Below are 19,647 nucleotides of genomic sequence, written 5' to 3'. Positions count from 1 at the left end.
GTGTGTGATGTGACACACTCATTTGCCAGTTTATTGGGTAAAGCTAGCTGAAACTAATGCAGTCTAATAACAGTCAATAAATAAATAACAATAAATCATACATTCATAAAGGTTATTTTTGTTATTTAGATTCAAATTAGTTTCATAAAACTATCAGCTGTATGTCTAAAAGATAAATGAAACTGTTTACAAATACTTCCCATACTTTAAATGACACTGTACCCACCATATATACATTTATCTGCTCACAACATTAAATTTCTGATACAATATGACCTGCTTAGCAATAGCACAACTATGATTCTGATACTGAACACTGATAGGTGAGATACTATTTTATAGCATTAACATGGTCTGAACTGCAGCCCCAGGCTGTGTGGCTTCCACCTCTTCTCTGAAACTGTGAATCGAGCAGCTTCATCCCACATTACAGCGCAGACAGCCACACATTCCCAAGAGACGACAAGCAACACAAACACACACGCACACCACAGACCGCAACACATGGCCTGGACTGACCCAGCACCGGCACTCTATATTAGTATATGGTAAGCCTAATGTACAAACTACACGCGCACATATACACAGTCTTTAAGGGTCCATCAAAGACGCATTACAGCAGCAGTAACATTCATTAGTGTCGCTGTGTCAGACATCAGTGCACATTCCCAGGCATACAGCTGTGTGTTTTCACTGCTCAAATTACAATAACCATAAAGTATCACAACACTGCAGAATCACAACACTTATAGGAACCACTCAAAAACATTGAATTTACACCTTTTACTGTATATTGCACTGCATTGGGGATGTGTGTTCTTTTTTGTCCCTAAACCGTAGTGCATTTGCGTCTTGTCTCTCTGCCGCAGAATAATTAGCAGACACAGTACGTTACCCTTGTGACAGTCCTGGAGTCATTACAAGCATCTTCATGGTGTAATGTCTCCAGCTCTTTTTGTGCAATGCAAACCTTCGTTCCTAAAGCCCCTGCGTGCGCGCGTGCGCACACACACACACACACACACACACACACACACACACACACACACACACAAACTCACAAACTCACAAACTCAAACGTCCGTATGCACACTCAGAGGATACTGTTGTCTATAATGTGCCGAGCCAGCAGGCAGCCTTACAGGACGTCAGCATCCATGTGTAATTAAAGCTTTTTGCCTTTTCTTTACAAAGCACCCAGCTCATACCCCGGTGGACACATGACACCAACAGCACTTTTTGGTGCCATCTCTTATTTAAGAATGAATTTACATAAATATCGTACAAAAGAAAATCAGATATGCAGGTGAACTATTTGAGCGAAGACATATATATACACACTTACACATCAGAGTGGAAACCTGATTAATATGGTGATTAAATATCAACTGTTGGAGGCAGAAGGAACTGGATCATGAATAACACATGAGGCCCATGTCTGTCCAAAAATCACAACAGAGTGATTTCCAAGTTCAGCGCGGCCGACATCAGTCTGCACAGGATCACCACTGTGCCTGAACTCTTCCTCTCCAGTGACGTGTTCAACTACACAGCAAGCCTCTGCCTTTCCAAAATAAGTCTCCCCCTTTCAAGTTTGACATGAAAGAAGAGTAGAAAGGAGAAAAGAGGAAGAGGCGCGCCACAGAAGACACCAGTGAGAACAAGAAGACGCTCTCTTATTTTTGTTAAGTCTTTAAAGATTTCCCTGCTGTACAGCCTGTGCTGGGGTGAGAAGGATTTCTCTGTCAGTCTGATATCAACCGGCATTGAGAGACTAATGCACATTCATTCTGGTAAGCTTCAGAGCTTTGAAGCCGCTCACTGAAGACATGGCATACCTCTAACACCTTACTGCAGCTAGGCCAAATGTTGTGGATGAAGTAGTGACAGAATGTGCTAATTAAGAGACATCTGAAAAGATGTTTTTAAAAAAAAAAAAAAAAAAAAAAAAGAGACACAGACAAAGAGAATCAGGAAAACTAAAGAACATCCATTTTCAAACCTTTTTGCTGCAGAGCTTCCTCAGTCCTGTGGTAGCCAATCCCCTAGCTGCAACTGCTCCCATATACAGGCAGTGGGGTGATTTAGTTCGGTTGGTTACAGTCTGGCTGCTGCTCAGTTCCCCACATTAAACCATAATCTTCTTGATGCCTCCCAAATATGACAGGAAAATTACTTAATTATGTTTCAGCCACGAAATTAAAACCAGCCATACAGGGAGACTTATATTCACACAACGCTGTGCAGAAAATCTGCAACATTGATCGTTACTATTTTAATTAAACTGATGAAGCTAAGCTTGACTTGACCAACTCCTCTGCAATCACGTCTTCATTTCCTCACGAGTTCGTGTGAACTCGAGCACCCTGGTGTCAGTGGACTGCAGACAGACTCGTCTTCAGTGCCTGCCAACAGTGAACAGTTTCCTACACTCATTTTGTCCCATTTCTATTCCTAAAAGCATCAAAGTCAACAGCAAATACACGCTGCCTCCCTGAGAGAGATGTAATTCATCACTGAGGAAAAGAGGGTGAATATCATTGCACATTCATTGTGTGTTTCCTTCCTGAAAAACTTAAGGTTGGTAAAGCAATGCTAAAAAGAACTGAGTGACTGGCATCTGGGGCAACACAGACTGTTACGTATGTGTACATGCAAAACTAACAGTCGCCCAATACTACAAGTACAAACAGTACACTTAAGACCAAGACCAATGATTTGTCCTCATGGCAATCCAGCCAACAGTTGCTGAGATATTTCAGACCCATGTTGAATCTACCAACCAACATTGCAATCCCTATAGCTGGCATGATAAAACCTTGGAAACCATTGTATATGCAACTGCAAAGTGTTGACTCAGTTGCATACTTATAGCCTTTTGAGTGTATAACAATGGCTGTAATGTCTATAGCCGTCAGTGAAATGCCTCTAGCACCCTTCTTGCTGTGTCACGTATAGTATGTCTTTGCTGTGTCTTCTACCGGTGTCAAGTTCAGTCAGGGCAAGCTCATTAATCTGCTCAGCTGCAGTGCTACTGGCTGAGAGAGAAGAGAGACTGAGGAGAAATGAAAGTGAAAAAGGAACAAAGAGGGGATTTTGTGGAATTCAGGGGCTAGCCAGGAGACAAAGCTCAAAAAGACAGGAAGAAAAAAAGAGAATTGGAGAGAAACGGAGGAAAAGATAGAGGAATACAAGCAGGAGTATGCAGAATTAGCTTTGCTTCATTATAAACTGTGAGTCCTTCTGCTGCTGCTATACAACAAATCCAATTACGTCACTAGGAGGCAGCTAAGTGCTCTGAGTGTACCGGCACGTTCTCCTGTCACGGCTGCTTCTGACCTCATCAAACACTGCCAGAAACATGTGTATCAGAGACAACCAGCATTAAGGATTCACTGTTATCAAACACCTTTGGAAAGCCAATAACCCAGCAACCTCAACCTTGACTACACAACTTCACACCATCCACACTGGCATCATTTCTGAATGAAAACCTTTGACAGAACATGGAGGCACAGGCTCCTCTGAGGTTAAATAAACGTCCATTCATGCTTGCAAATCCCATTGCAGATGAAAATGAATGAAGATTATTAAGAATCCATATGGCAGTGATTGCAACTGATATTTAAACATGTCATTTTGTTCACCAAACGATTCGCATTTTCCTAAAGTCATACACTTTTTTAAAATAGACACTGATGTGGAGAATTTAATGTCATATTCACGACTGAACTGAATAATCTAGTTACTAAACGACATGTTGAAATAATGATCAAAAATGGCTTAAGGGTACAAGATATTCCATCCAAAAAATGTATGTTTCAAGTAAGAAGCGCACATTAAACAATCTGGTTAAGGCGTATCATCTATTTTAATGCTTTGCTCTTGCATTGTATGTGAATATTATGGAAATTTCATTACTTTAAATGAGAGCCTCGAGCCATCTGTCAGTACAGAAAATAAAATCCACAGTGTAATTTGTTGTCGAACAATCAGTGGTTAGAAATCTACTGATTATATAGAAAATGATACATCTTTATGAGCTGCACTAATTGAACAATAGCTGGAACTGGTATCAGCTAAAAGTCATTCTCACTGATTGCTCATTACCATGAAGTACCCAGTATACTGTAATGTCTTGGATTTTAGGAACCTATTACCTGAACTTTGAGAGCTTGGGTCTAATCAGTTGATATAAAACAGTCAGATCTGTAAAGTACTATAGCGGTGGTGCATGTGCTCACTTGAAGATTCAGTCAGAGTTGAGGCCCTGACATCACTGGAGTCGTAGATATTACTGTCATGGCCATCAGCTGAGCGTCCTAATCTGAAAGCACACCAAAGCCTTGAGGGCTTATCTCACCATTTCTCCACATTATGGATTAACATGTTATTTAACAGGGCGCCTTCACATCAGGAAGACATGTGTCTCGCAGATTTCAGCAGGGCGGCACATAGCTGGCAGCAAGGCTGATAAGCAGGAGCTCTGTCTAAAGCACATCCTATTTTTATTCTATATTAAGCCTTTACTCGTAAGAAATAAAGCTACTTAGGGAACCAGCATTCCCAGTCTGTGGATTATTATGGGAAAACAGCTCTCCCTAGAATCCCATGCTTGTGAGCCACAGGCTGAATGTTTGGACGTCAGGTGAAGTTCATGTTCGACTATCCAATAAAATTATGCTGAAAAGTGTATGCGCTGAACCTTTATCAAGGAAGGCTGGCTGAGCTTGCGTGGCCTTTTTTAGCACCACTATTCATACAGTTCAAGGTGCTATGTGTAGCACCTTTAGCTGTGGTGTGAGAAAGAGGCTATCAACAGTCTCTCATTGGTAAGGTGTCTAAAAATACAGACGAACACCTTATAATATTTACCATTTAGCTCCTTTAGTTTGCACCTGGGAGCTTCCCAATCCAACCAGAATTCTGTTATCAGCTGCTGAGCAGATCCACTGGAGCTCAGACCGAGAGCCCTGATCAAAGACATTTTGACAGCAGTTGTTGAGTGAAGTGAGAGCATTCATGCAAGTCCCAGCTGATCCAAAATTCAAAGATGTGTGCAGAATGCACAACCCAAATCACAAGCTGCTTGGTTGTCCACTGAGTAAATAAGGGCTCAAACTTTTGGCTGTTTCCTAAAGCTGTACTTACTGAGTAACCTATGGATTAATACACATGCACTCCAATCCATAAAATGCCATAACTATTGACAATTTCCCATCAGACATACCACAGCCCAAAATGTTATTATTTTAAATTGTGTATTTTATCTGAACAACAGTCTCAAGTTACAACCCAAAAGTATTTGATATGCAAGGATATGAAACTGTAAAAAGTGAGCACATCCTCACATTTGACGACCAACATACATTCTCCGTTTTTATTACCCACACTAGCTGCCTGGCGAGTCATTTTTTAATCAATTACTAACTGTTTTAGCACATCCTGAAAAAACTATTTTGATGACAGGTGATCACAGTCACAGGCATAAAACATACAATCATGAAAATCCTATTAAAACCCATTTCAACAGCTGAAAATCCTCTTTGACATCTGAAGTGTAAAGTAATGTAGTGTAAGATCAAGGATAAATCAAGGTTCAGTGTGAGAGGACCATTTATATACTTGTTAGTCCCAGTACAGAACAACAATTTCATTCTCAATGTTCTCTGTTGTCTTCCTCTGGAAAAAGAGACATATGCAAATTTGTATCTGGCTGTGGTTTGGTTTGGACAAATTTATCAAACCTATGCTCTGATTTAGGGGTAAGATAAGATATCATCATTATTTTAGTGTGTAAGCTTTGATGTGAAGGCAACATAAGCAGAAGAACAGGCCCGCCCATGTATGAAAACAAAATATATTACAACCTCCATTCCAATTTTAGCAGTGCACACCAAGAAGAGAACAATACAAGTGCAGGGAGGCCACTTAGGAGACAAGAGCAACCTATTTCAATAATGCATTCACAATGCAAAACGAGAGGAGCTCCTTCCAAGTTATACATTTGGCTTCAAAAGAATGCTCCTAATTTCATTATTGAGCTATATAGGATCTGAGCCGGTGCCAAGTGACTCAACCACTTACTCATAACGATGAGGAACGTCTCTTTGGATCAATGCTATTCTATCATTCATCTTGCTTTCAATCTCTGATATGCATCTTTTGGTTCACGGTAGAAATTTTAATTCCGAGCTAATGGCCTCCTCCAGTATCTGCATGTAAAAAATAACCGCCAGACTGCTTGGTGTCCTACTTCCTCACATGTTGAGCTGTTTACACAATGTTGGGCTGTGAGTGATATTTGTAAATTTGAGCCTGACAGTTCCACATTAAGATCTACGTCTTATAGTTCAGGTTATGAATGGTGATTTGAATTTAGCATATACATTCCTATAATAATGTCTGAATTAAATTCAACTCAATTGAACGTGAGACGGTGGAGTGTTTATTCTACTCTTCTGTGTTATCTAATGAGATGCTGCAGATTAATAGTGCTAGGTCGTAACTGTTTAACCGCACTACACAATACAAAGCCATCCAGGGTACAACTGCCAAACAAAATGTAGATCTAAATCATCTCTGTACGTACTTGGCTCTTTAATTACAGTGATAATTTGAAAGTAAGAGGTACTCCACACAGGTACTAAATAGCCTATAATCATGACTGTATGTTAAATGGGCTATGGCTAAATCTGAAATAGAGACACAGTTTATTAACAGTTCTCAAGACAAAAATAATAAAACTCCCAATGTAACTCATCCATTTGTCATGGAGACAATCTCTATGTAGCATATTGTATGTAGTTTCATCACCAGGTTGATTTCCATGGGATGGATGAAACTACAGTGCTCTTGTCCATGGTAAACATGTAACCCAGTGCAAACAGTGTGGCTCAATGAGATATTATTGATAGTTTTTTTTTTCATAGGAGCTCTACAGGAATAAGTTATATCTTATTTTGGTTAACTTTGGTCAGTATAGGCTCAATTCATCTGAAATTTCACCAGCCTTATTCTTTAAATGATTTGGCCAATCATGGATCTAGATCTTTGTCATGATACACAATATATCATAATATATTTGCATCACTGATATATCATGCAATTATATATTTGATGGACATTCAGTCAAGAAACTGCTAATCCTGCTATTGACAGGGCAGCTGCGGCTCAGCAGGTAGAGCGAGGCAGGTAACTGCAGGGCTGGCGTTTCGATCTGCTCTCACCCTGTGCTCCTCATCTCCACAGGTATCCTTGCTTAAGTGCCCCAAAATGCTCCCTTTGGTTTGCCTCCATGGATTGGCTCACACCCTTGCTGATGATCACAACCAACATCATGTGGCTACACACAGTCCCACTACTGATTCTCTCTCTCCTGGATCTGTTATTCCTGGCTACCTGGGGCCCATCGGGGGCTTTCCAAATTGTCTAAGTGCCCTTCTCAGCAACTTCCACCTTTTTCCCAAAGCAGTTCCCCACCTCCACAAAATAATCACATGCTAGCCCTCTGCTTGCTCCCTCACAAATGAACCCTCTGCTGGATTCTCTGCCAGCAGAAACAACAATGTGCATCAATCTTGGATTGAGGCTTTAGGAGATTGTATTGTGACCTCTGGATGTGAGATGCCCGGGAATATCTTGTAGGGCTGAAGGGTGTTGAAAGAACAGGAGAGATCAATGAACATGAGTCCCCCCCCAAGCTTTCAGGGTCATGATGAGCAGCAACACTGCCATCGGTAGGGGATGGGGGGCAGGTACACAGGCTGATATGGCTGAGATACAGGAAATGGGTGGTGGTAATGGAATCTGACAATCCTGGTAGGTGAGCATGGCAAACTACCAGGCAAAGGGAGTGGTGTGAGGGGGTGGGGGCTCCCTGTCCATGTTAAAAAAAAAAACAGGACTTGTTTGCTTCATCTTTACCTGTTCACTGTCCTATTCCACACTGCCCTCACTTTCATTTATGAAGGTCATGTCTGGCATCATTCCCCTATGATGTGATTCCACTGTAACAGCAGCAGTTCAAGGTGTAGGCTAATTGAGCTAAATGGAGAGTGTGACGGTTGTTGAGCCCCATGAGGGCCCTTTATTCTGGGCCACATCTCCAAGGTGTGCAGGGAGGGGCAGCAGCCATCCGCTCTCATTTCCAGTGAGCCAACAATGTTGTCATCCTCCAGTATGGTCAGTGTAATGACATATTCATCAGTGTTTATTTAGCTTTACAGATGCTTTGTGTGGAACATAATTAATACAGCTCCCTAAACGTCGTGTTCGCATATTCTGATGGCAGCAAATAAATGGTGATGTTGTTGCCGTAAACAATAGATGATTTATTAAGCCGATGATCCTATTTATGTTTCCATTTAGACCAGTTGTGCTTCATCGAGAGCCCCACAGTGTGAAATAATGGCATATTTCATTATTTCCCATGGTGGAAATAATGAAATATGCCAATAGAAAGCTAATCCCTCTCAAATAGAAGCTCCACCAGAAATTAAGTATTCTGTCCCTGCTGTGTGCTTTCTGCTTCTAAAAGGGCGGGATCAGCATATTTTGACAGCCGAACACTTTACATCATGACTGGGTGAAGGAGCTGCTCAGAAGTCAAGGGGGAACAAGTGTGAGCTGTACTTCGGAAAACACAGCTCATCAAAAAACACCAGACACGCCATGTCTTCTCACGATCAGTCAGGACACAGTGTTTTGCTTGTACAAACATTAACATTAAAAAGGAAAGTTAAGTTGAGAAGTTGGTCAAAAGTTCCATCATCTATAAAGCATGTCTTCTTCTAGCAGGATGAAATGGGGAGAAAGCGAGGAGGATGGTGTGAGAGTCACAATCATTTGACATCTCATGGAAAACAACATCGTGGACTTCCCACTTGTTGATATTTATTATTTAGTCGCAGACGAGACGAGGACAAGACCTGAGACTGACGAAAAATTTCATCTGTCCCCCGGGTGCTGCCACTTTAACTTGTTAGACGTTGAAAGGCTTGCTTTGCCTTTGCTGTCAGATCCCAGAAATGAGCAGGTGGTGATGTGTCTTTGTGTGCCGTCGCCTCTAATTCAGCAGCAATAGAATCCCTTCAAGTAAGGAGCATCAAACGCATCTCCGTCAGCTCATACTACCAGGTTAGATGATGCACACAGCAGACTTCTCAGTGATGCAGCCGCACAAAAGACACCACGGGGATGCGCGCTCGCACACACACACACACACACACTTATTTACAAAGGAGATAATACACATTAATCGCTCATTCTTACTCCTCCATTCTCTTGCTTATACACACACGATCTGTTTACTGACTCTGGTGATGTCTCGACTTCATTCATGCCAATATAACAATTGATTTTTTTTTTTTAAACCACCCAGTGTACAAGAAATACAGAGAAATACTTCAACCAAGTCTAGAGTGAGGCAGAGGCTGAGTGAATGACTAATCCAATATGCAGAATTAATCAGTTTTACCAGAACACATGGAAGACTTCTGAGTGAACCTGTCATGGAAACAAAGAACACTAATCTACCCCAAAAGTGACCAGAAAAATAGAAACACTTTTACAACACAACAAAACAGACCTGCAGGAAATTCTACCTTGCTCCATCCTTTACAACACCACCACAAACTCCAGCCTCAGAGGTGACCAGCAGAATAAATGTTTCTCTGCCACTGTGTCAACAACATAGAAAAACCAGTGATGGACTCATATTATAGCTGAAATGAACAACCACAACCAGAAAGTGAGAATGAGGGAGGAAAGAGTCTGTGTGACAGAATTGTGCAAATGCACTTAAACTGCTTGAAAGCTGCTTTATTTTAAAACTAAACACTCCCAACCTTCAGCTTTAATAAATGCATTCTGAAGGAGTAAAAATGGCTGTTTCATTTTCCTCTTACAGCAGTATGCTACTTCAGCTGGCTTTAGTGATGCAGGGGTAGGCTAGCAGAAAATTGTATGTTTTTTTGGACTCTGTTTTGAATACTCAACTAATGAGAAACAAGCTAGATTAGGCAGAGTTGACGCTTGATTGCCTCTGTGTTTCTCATTTAGCTCCAAACCTTCAAAGACTCCAAGAAAATCTGGATCAACAAGGTCTTGCTTCAGCACTTCTCAGAAATGGGCTTATTTTTATTTTTTATTTTTTTTTTATCATTTTAAGTTTTGGGAAGGGAAGTGCCCACACTAAAGTTATTTGATCATCAATATTGGATGTTAAATTCTGTCATCACTGCACAGTGCCCATTGCTCTGTCAAAGCCAGGGTCAGTCTGAAGGGCAAACAAGTTAATGTATGACACCTGCTTTTTTAACATAAATTAGGAAATATCCACCTTTGTTTTAGACTAATTGGAGTCTAAATTACATTTTACTTTTCCCTGGATACAGACCAGGATTTCTGCCTCATGGAGCCAGACGATCCAAAAATCCACTCTGAGCCTTCCACTGAAATCGTTCAAGATCAGATTATCCAGATTAGTTTCATAATGCATTCAAATCAATGCATGCATGAAGCTGCTGAAAAGCCAACATCTTATACACAGATATATATATACAATATATGTATATGTAGAGTTTTTTCATATCACTCTTTCTGTTGGAATGGCATCTAGTGCTAAGTGACAGTCCTGGAAATTTGCTACGCAATACAAGCACCTCATGCATCATGACGGGATGTCCACACAGGTAACGTCTCTGATGAAGACAACATCTGCAGCCCCATGGTAACAGACATCTGACCGTGAACACAAAAACATCCAAATATGCTGGAAAACTGAATGTCAAGGTGAATGACACCTGCTTTAATCAGGATGCCTTTTTTTCTCTTTGCAGGCTATGTGAAAGCAGCAGATCCAGTGTGCGGTGAAACGTCATTTTACCTTATCACCACCCCGCTAATGTCTGTATCACGTCCTCCACAACAAGGTGATTTGATAAACGGGAAATGTTGGCCCCCACTGACCTGAATCGTGCAGGTGTACTCCGAATCGTCCAGCAGCCTCACAGTGCAGTTGCATTCCCTGTCCAGACTCCTGATGCTGCTGCTCATCAGTCGGCTCAGCATCTTCTCGATCGTCTGCGTACGGGACCAGGGAGAAGGGCGCGCAGCACATACATACAAGTTTATCTTCTGTCACGTCAACGACGTCCCTGTTCTTTGGTCCAACACCTGGTCAGAGACAGCGACAGTGCGGAGCGGCGGCGGCGGTGGGGCATCGTTTCATCAGTGTGTGTGTCTGTGTGTGTGTGTGTGTGTGAGAGAGAGAGAGAGAGAGAGAGAGAGAGAGAGAGAGAGAGAGAGAGAGAGAGAGAGAGCGAGCTGAATGGCCGAGGTACCACACGGCACGTTTATCCAGTCAGCGAGGAGTGGAAATAGTGCTGCTACTGCTGCTGCTCTCTCTCTCTGGTCCGGTTCAACTGTCCACACCTCATTGCGCCTTCTCTCCCCTCGTCTCCTTGCTAGTTGCCATGCCGCTCTCGGTGCTGCTGGGCGGGCTGGTTGGTGAATGGCGAGACTGTCAGCCAACGGAGCAGTGACTGAGATGCTGCCTTCACAGAGTTAACGACAGGAGTCGAAATTCCGATAGGCTGGTAGACGTCGTGACTGTAGCCACATGGTCGAGAATAATAACAGAGTGCGGCCTCTGTAGTTTCACCAGTCGAACAACAGGCGCTTTATGCCGCTGATGAAGTTGACCAACTGATAATTGTCTCTCGACGTGAAACACCTATAGGCTGTTTAAACCCGGGAAAAAATAGAAACACGTACTCAAATAACTAGAAATGCATTCTCTAACCGATTAACACACAGGCCTCATATTTCAAGTCAACTATCATAATCAAATGCATCACCTTGACTTGAACGTCACATCTCAGAGGCCCGTCCTAAGTCAAATGGTCGCTTCTGCTGACTTGCGCTCTTTGTTTAATTGCGGCATTTCCGACAGAACTTGAAGGCAGCAACATACTTTAACATTCCTTCATTTCATCCTTCACAGGGTGATTGTACGAAGCAAGACAGGGGCATAAAATGTAGCCACATAAGGCAACGAGAAACATTTATATTACTGTTACGTCTTATAGCCTACGTGACATGTAACCAAGCCACTTTGATATAACTGATTCAAAGTTGTACTTTTTCTAAGTCTTCGAGAGAGCACGTAAATGTAATCAGAGCAAATCCTTTGCATAGGCAACTACCCAGTTACAAATGGAGACAATGTCTCTCACGAATACTTTAAACGTCCTAATTGAATGTGGCACAGAGGAAGATCACTGCACGAGTTTGGTTCAACCTGTGAACATTGTGGTGTCCTGGTTTCTTTGACGATGTCTCCCTCTGGGTGTGCTTCATGGTAATGACAATAAAGTGATTAAAAACTTCCGCGTAAAATAGAGTCACCATGCGAGTGTTTTTTTTTCTTCCGATCCCCGCAATGACGCCGAATTTTTACCTCTCGCTTCAAGCGGTACATTTTGTAACATGGTGTCGACCACCATAACATGAGTCTTTTGAGGTTAAAAGCTATTCCCTGGTTTCAACAGAAGATCGGTTATGGAGTAACTGCATAAACGAGGGCCGGTTTTGACATAATATCACTTAAAGCAATAAAGGACTACATGCAATAACTATCCGGTGGTATCAAAAACACAAGCTCATCTGCCGTGACATTGTTCCACAATGCCGTGACCCGGATTCGAACCGGGGTTGCTGCGGCCACAACGCAGAGTACTAACCACTATACGATCACGGCGAGCTACGATGAGCTGACAGTCTCGCTTTGGAACAACATGGTGTGTATCAAAGAATAGACTCAGCGGACTCGTTGGATGCTGATTTTTTTGGACTGTAGAGGGCATAGTCCTCTTAAAATGCTTGCTTGGCTTTGTTCCCAGTCCTGTGCCACGGATAGTGAGTCTGGAGATAGAGGGTCTGTAAAATACAGTTAATGTGACAATGTTTAGATCTTTAACCCCCGAGTATTGTTTGCACTACAGTGACATCTGGTGGATAAAGCGACTCACAACCCCGCGCGTGTTGTGTGTGTGTATACATATGTCTTCACCAGACCTCCTCTGGTTGGCTGATTGTGCTGCAGACGTAGCAGGGCTTCCCGTTTTGTAACACAATAAAACGTGTATGTTACCAAACACGGATTCTGCAGTAAATAGCAGCGGAGTTGTAACTGAGAGGTGCAATTAAGGTAAAGTTATGCTTTATAATTGTCATCATTTTGTTTTAACTTGCACATGTAACTTCCTGACTTTGTGACATGGTGTTACCACAGTGTTGGTTCGTTGTTTTGTGTCTGTGCTGATAGATAGATGCACTAAAGCAACTGTATCGTGCTGTGGGTCTAACAAACAGAGAAACGACATTGACTCAACGTCCGGATCCTCTAGATTCATGCAGTTCTGTAAAATACAACGTGCTGTCCGTGGTGTGTTTACAGGGTCACCGACATGGTTCATACATGTATTCACTGGTTTCGCAAGGGACTCAGGCTGCATGACAACCCAGCACTGATAGCCGCTCTGAGGGACTGTAAGGAGCTCTACCCTGTGTTCATCCTGGACCCTTACCTACATAGCAATACCCATGTGGGCATCAACCGCTGGAGGTTCCTCATTGGAGCCTTGAAAGACCTGGACTGCAGCCTTAGGAAGCTCAACTCCAGGTAGAAACACCGGGAGAAGTTTTAAAAAATATTGAATACTAAAAAAAAAGTTAGAAACTGCTCAAACACTTGTAAGTTCTTGAATGACTATACTTGACTAGACTATCAGATTCATATTGTGATATTGTCACATTGTGGTGTGTTCGATTCCTTCAGGCTCTTCGTTGTGAGAGGCAAACCGGAGGATGTTTTCCCTAAGCTGTTCAATAAGTGGAAAGTAACAAAGCTGACCTATGAGTACGACACAGAGCCCTACAGTCTGAGCCGGGACAAAAAAGTGATGGAACTGGCCAAAGAACACGAAGTTGAAGTTATCTACAAAATCTCACACACTCTTTACGATATAGACAGGTACTACTCATTCTGAAGATGTACACATACGCAATCTTTCAGGGTTTTTAAAGGCTGTTTCATTCAGAAGGTGAATGTGTTGTCTACCTTCTCCCTGTAGGATAATTGAGGAAAACAATGGGAAGGCTCCCCTTACTTACAACCGTATGCAGGCAATAGTGAAAACTCTTGGACCCCCTAAGAAACCAATCCCTGCTCCAACCATGGAAGACGTAAAAGGTGGTCAACTACCAGAAACACTTTATAATCCCAATGAATCATCTTTGTAGAAATAATCATTAAAACCAATTATTTTAAACCAACTTTATCAAAATGTGACATACTAGTGTAAAACTTAAACACCAATTCATTGAAACATATCTCCTGTGGCACAGATGTGAAGACCCCTTGTTCAGAAAACCATGAGAAGAAGTATGGGATCCCTGCACTGGAGGAGCTCAGCCAGGACACTGAAGCTCTTGCAGAGGAGCCGTTCCCAGGGGGAGAACAGGAGGCTCTGAGGAGACTAGATGAACACATGAAACGAACGGTATTTCACTTTCTCGTCTTGCTCTGTATGGCTTGACATGATTATTTCAGACATCTAAGAAAACGGAGAATCTTACTAACAACATCGAAATCAGCATTTAGTTGTGCCCTGCTTTTTAACACACATGCAACTGTGTAATTCATGTTTCTTCTGTTTCCCCCGTTTCAGGGATGGGTGTGTAACTTTGAGAAGCCCCAGACATCTCCAAACTCTTTAAGCCCCAGCACCACTGTTCTCAGTCCATATGTCACCTTTGGGTGCCTGTCTGCACGCACCTTCTGGTGGAAGCTGACAGAGGTCTATCAGGGGGTGAGTGTCGCCATCACTGTACAGCTTTGTAGGTAATATGTTACACTGTAAATAAGGCTGCGCAGCTGATAATGGTATTGTAATTTAAATTAATACATTTCATAAGTAAATAAAATAAGCAAGATGCTGATTTAAGTATCTTGCATAAACATAAAAAATTAGTTAAAGTTTAACTTAGTTTGACTTTTTCACGTGTGGTTTGTGCAGAAGAAGCACTCAGATCCTCCAGTTTCCCTGCATGGCCAGTTACTGTGGAGAGAGTTCTTCTACACGGCTAGTGTGGGCATCCCAAACTTTAACAAGATGGAGGGCAACCCTGTGTGTACTCAAGTGGACTGGGATGCGAACACCGAATATCTGGCTGCATGGAGAGAGGTATAGACGTTTGAGCCCATAAATGAAAAGAAAAGGGAAATTGTGCTGTTAGTAAAAGAGTTTTCAAAATCATACAGTCACATCATCACCGTTAAGTTGAGGGTTGTGTAATTTCTTGTACTATAAATAATTCCTGTCATCCTGTACTGTATTTCCCTCAAGGCTCGGACTGGTTTCCCCTTCATTGATGCCATCATGACTCAGCTGAGACAGGAGGGCTGGATCCACCACCTAGCCAGACATGCTGTCGCCTGTTTCCTCACCAGGGGAGACCTATGGGTCAGCTGGGAGGAAGGGCAGAAGGTGTGTAAATGAGACTGGCTTTATAGATACTCTAGATGAAGTTATAAGTGTGATGTTGTCTTCACACGAGAGCAAGCACACATGCAGGCACACGTTGCATGTGTACATATTTCAGACCATGGTTTATGAGCTATAGCTGGGTAATCTGGTTAGAAATAATATTGTGAATGCAATCTTATCCAAATGAAACAAAACAATATATAACTATATAACTTTATATAACTACATGGCAGTCAGATAGTGCAGACGTCTGCTAAAGCCAATGTTAAACAACATACACCAGGCTCCAGAGAAAAAACTTCAGATTCATAGTAAATCTACATCTGCACCAACATTTGATGTGGTCTTCCCGGGCTCATGTCCCAACCCTCCACCAAGTTCAGTGTCAATAGGCTCAGTGCTTTTGCCATAATCCTGATGACAAATAAACAAGACAACTATTTTCTGGCCTTGATAATTTAGCTTTCTAAAATAATGTCTATTGAGAGCAACTGAAAGTGAACATCATCAATAGGATTTTCAACCATTTTTGAAAAAAAATGGAAAAAAAAATACAAATGTAGAATCAGAATAATCTGGCTGAGAAGCTGCATGGTCCAGATGGCACTTGAAATCCTCAAAGAAAGCTTGTAATCAAGCATTGAGCACATCTGTGAACTCTTTTTCTTCTGTTGCCATCTTCATCACCTAACACTGCAGTAAAAAAAACAACAACAAAACAAAAATTTTATCATTACCAAAGGGGTCTTCAGGCTATTTCCTCTGTGTCTGTAGGTGTTTGAGGAGCTTTTGTTGGATGGCGACTGGGCTCTGAATGCTGGGAACTGGCAGTGGCTCTCAGCGAGTGCCTTCTTCCACCAGTTCTTCAGGGTCTACTCTCCTGTCGCCTTTGGCAAGAAGACAGACAAAAATGGAGACTACATCAAGTGAGATCATAATTGTATCAAGCTCAAGTTATCACATATGTAACATTTATTTTATTTAATTAAAATTTTCTCCACTATCTTTCCAGGAAGTACCTTCCTCTTCTGAAGAAGTTCCCAGCTGCGTACATCTATGAGCCTTGGAAAGCTCCTCGCAGCATCCAGCAGGCAGCAGGATGTATTGTGGGTAAAGACTACCCACATCCTATTGTACAGCATGAGGTAATCAGCAAGAAGAACATCCAGAGGATGAAGTTAGCTTATGCCAAGAGATCCTCAGATCCCACTGAATCACCCAGCAAAAAGCAAGGTATTGCAAGACACAAATAGACGTTTATCTCTTTTGATGTTTACTGAAAAGTCCCACTTCTTCAATGTTTACTTTTATGTTTCCCTCATAGGTGCAAAGCGCAAGGCTCCATCTGTTGTCGACATGCTGACGAAGAAAGAAAGAAGAGAGTAATCATCTACAAATTAATTCCAAGTAATAGAGATAACAAATCTTTATTACAAATAACTGAATACTCAGGCTACTTGGTTTCTTCCTGTGCTAAAGCTCTGTCTGGACTGGAAGCTAAAGTGGCTGATCAGAGACTTTTCATTTTTTTGTCAACTATATCTTGTTTTTTATTGCACCCTTCTTTGGTTTCTATTTTAGATTTTGAACATGGTTTTTGTCTTTACTTTTTATATTGTATCTATTTCAGTGTAAATGCTGTTTATTGAATTAGATTAGGTCAGGTTAGAATTACACTTGGAAGACATTTTCTAAAAACTGTTATCTCATCTTGTTTGCAGGCTACAGTTTGTATCAAGTGTGTCTGGTTCATAAATAAGATTTTTTATTGTTATGTAGTGAAATGTATGTTAATTTTGAATAAAATTGATAAAAAAATATGACCCAGATATTTTTTGAGGATCATTTCAACATCCATTTATCAACTAAAAGTGGCAGAAATATTGGCAATGTGTGTGGTATGATCTTATGGCCTTAAGAAATAAGTAATGTCTAACAGTTTTCTCTGATTTTCATATTCTGTCTGTAATTTAGAGCAGAAAACGGTCAAATTCAACATAAACTAGTTCAGTGGTGAGATTTCAGAGCGCTCACTCTCACCACTAGAGGTCACTGTAATTCCACCTGCAGAAAAATTATCACATTGAAGTTAATTTATACTGAGTATTATTTATGACGTGAATAAATCAAGTTAACAAAGAGTCCACTAGAATGATTTAAAATGCTTTAATCTGCCAGACATGTTAAGTTGTTAGGGTATTTATTAATACATTTTTCAATATAATAAACAACTGTTGAAATATTGTGTACACCTTTTGTGGTTAGCACTGAGCAGCAGACATCTCTGTTCAAAGAATAAATTTGATATTTTTAGTCTAATGAGTGTAATGAAAAATAAAATAGCTTTTTTTATTAATTTTTTTAAGTTAAATATTCAATATTCACGAAGTCATCTGTTCTCTTTTTTTCCCCCCTAATTTTTCAGCTTCCTCATTCGCAAAACTTGGAATTAAATACGGAAACTGGTCAAATTTATCCCATGCATCACAGTGGCCATCAGCTCCTGTCTAATCAGGAGTATGCTCCCCACACAATATTAACTAAGGGCCATTAGTCAATATAGAACAATATACAGTATGTTTATAGACTGTGCGTGTGATTGGCTGAGCAGTGTCAGCAGTGCAGTGCTACGTAAGGGCAAGATGCGTGTGAGAATGTGTGGGGCACACAGCTGTCCTTGGAGGTCAAGTCTTCTCCTGTTTCTGCTTCCTTGGAGCTGACACTGGTGTGAATATCCAGAAGATGATGTCACAACCTCAGCAGCAGGCCAGACGGCCGTACAAAGCCAGGCTCAGTTTCCACAGAGACCTGTCAAACATCAAAACAGTCTGCTGTCCAGCTCTGCATACGTATGTGAGGGGTTTTTGGGGCTACACTTGGCACCCTGCCACCCAGCCAACAAACAACCCCCCACCAGGGGGTCTGGCTGAACTGATCTCACTTCATTTATTTATTTGCTATTTTTCTCTCATGTTTAATGAGGGACCTAAAAGTTAGTATACCAGAGTATGTTCTGCACTCTTTGTTTTATAAACATGCGAAATTGGCATCAGTCCCAGACATATTAATTAACCTGTAATCAAAATCACAAGTATAACTGCTTTGACCCCCGTTTGTCCACTGGTTCTGCCCCTCTCCCCGTCTGTTCATGTCGACACCTCACTCCTCAAACTATCTTGGATCTTGGTGTTGTAATATCCCAGTTGGATAAGAACAACGTGTTCCCATGCAGCTGGTGTTTCATGTAGCTTTAATAGTAGTGATTTATCTCAAGAGTTTATTTGCTCCACGGGAAACAACATCAAACAGTTCATTTTGACTCTCTGCAGTCTGAGGTTGCTGGTTTTAAGAAAAGGAAAAGATCCAGCCAGCATGTTGAATGGTAATGAGGATTTATCTTATTTGTTTTAATATAAATCTCTGACAATAGCAATAGGGCAAAGGGCTTCAAGTTCAATATGAGCATCATTTGTAAGAAATGCTTTTCATCCACTGACATAACAACATAATATGAACACACACAACAGAACCAAACAAGTAAAAATACTGGCCAGTATGCACTCATTTAAAGCAGGAGCTGGCTTCACTGGCTTAAAGTGGGTCAGTTCAAGTTTATGTCACCATTTTCTGAAGATTACCACAACATCAGCGGGCATGTCCACTTCACCCAGTCTAACTCTATGCTTCAGTGTTAGCTAAGAAATGATAGAGCTCTGTCATTCAACACAAAGCTACCTGTTGGGAGGCTACTTTACCTGGTGAGTAGTTACAGGACAGCACCTGTTCATAACAAAAATACTGCGACTGTTAAATTGCACAGAAAAATGAAACTACACTGACACTCATTTTGAATGCAGGTGTTTGCCAGTGAAGACCTACACTAACACTGACAAATAAAGGACTGGTGAGATTTCCCAATTCTCTCTTTCAGTTGTCCTAATGACAGTATAAGAGGAGAAAGAGCGAGGGACAAGAGGAAGTTGTGAGTGAAAGGTTCATGACCACACGCTGAAAGGTCACTATTTATTGGGCGTCCATGGAGCTGGTAAATAAATGCCATGGTGAAACTGAAGAGCTGACAGTTGTCCAACCT

The 19,647-nt window shown here is 41.4% G+C and overlaps 2 protein-coding genes and 1 non-coding gene across 4 annotated transcripts in view; 1 reads left to right on the top strand and 2 right to left on the bottom strand.

Moving 5' to 3' along the window:
• Positions 1–11,073, bottom strand: part of LOC111220258 (FERM domain-containing protein 5-like) — a 65,859-nt gene extending 54,786 nt beyond the window's left edge. For both annotated transcript variants that reach the window (XM_022743288.1, XM_022743296.1), the window contains exon 1: positions 10,972–11,073. In XM_022743288.1, the coding sequence (XP_022599009.1) occupies positions 10,972–11,073 (102 nt within the window). The remainder of the gene's footprint in view (positions 1–10,971) is intronic.
• A 1,618-nt stretch (positions 11,074–12,691) lies between these two features.
• On the bottom strand, positions 12,692–12,763 carry trnah-gug. Its single transcript has one exon. It is a non-coding gene; the product is annotated as a tRNA-His (tRNA).
• Positions 12,764–12,904: 141 nt separating this feature from the next.
• Positions 12,905–17,329, top strand: LOC111217875 (cryptochrome-1-like). Its single transcript, XM_022739893.1, has 12 exons — positions 12,905–12,921; positions 13,008–13,213; positions 13,463–13,687; positions 13,844–14,038; positions 14,139–14,257; positions 14,413–14,567; positions 14,736–14,876; positions 15,084–15,251; positions 15,414–15,554; positions 16,329–16,480; positions 16,567–16,787; positions 16,879–17,329. The coding sequence occupies exons 3-12, from the start codon at positions 13,473–13,475 to the stop codon at positions 16,938–16,940; spliced, it is 1,569 nt and encodes a 522-aa protein (XP_022595614.1). The 5' UTR covers positions 12,905–12,921; positions 13,008–13,213; positions 13,463–13,472; the 3' UTR covers positions 16,941–17,329.
• Positions 17,330–19,647: the final 2,318 nt, after the last annotated feature.

Source organism: Seriola dumerili, unplaced genomic scaffold (genome assembly GCF_002260705.1).
Source record: "Seriola dumerili isolate Sdu_G_001 unplaced genomic scaffold, Sdu_1.0 BDQW01000003.1, whole genome shotgun sequence".
In the NCBI taxonomy this organism is placed as follows: Eukaryota; Metazoa; Chordata; class Actinopteri; order Carangiformes; family Carangidae; genus Seriola; species Seriola dumerili.
Note: the sequence above shows the minus strand (reverse complement) of the source record. Positions and strands in the feature narration are given on the sequence as shown.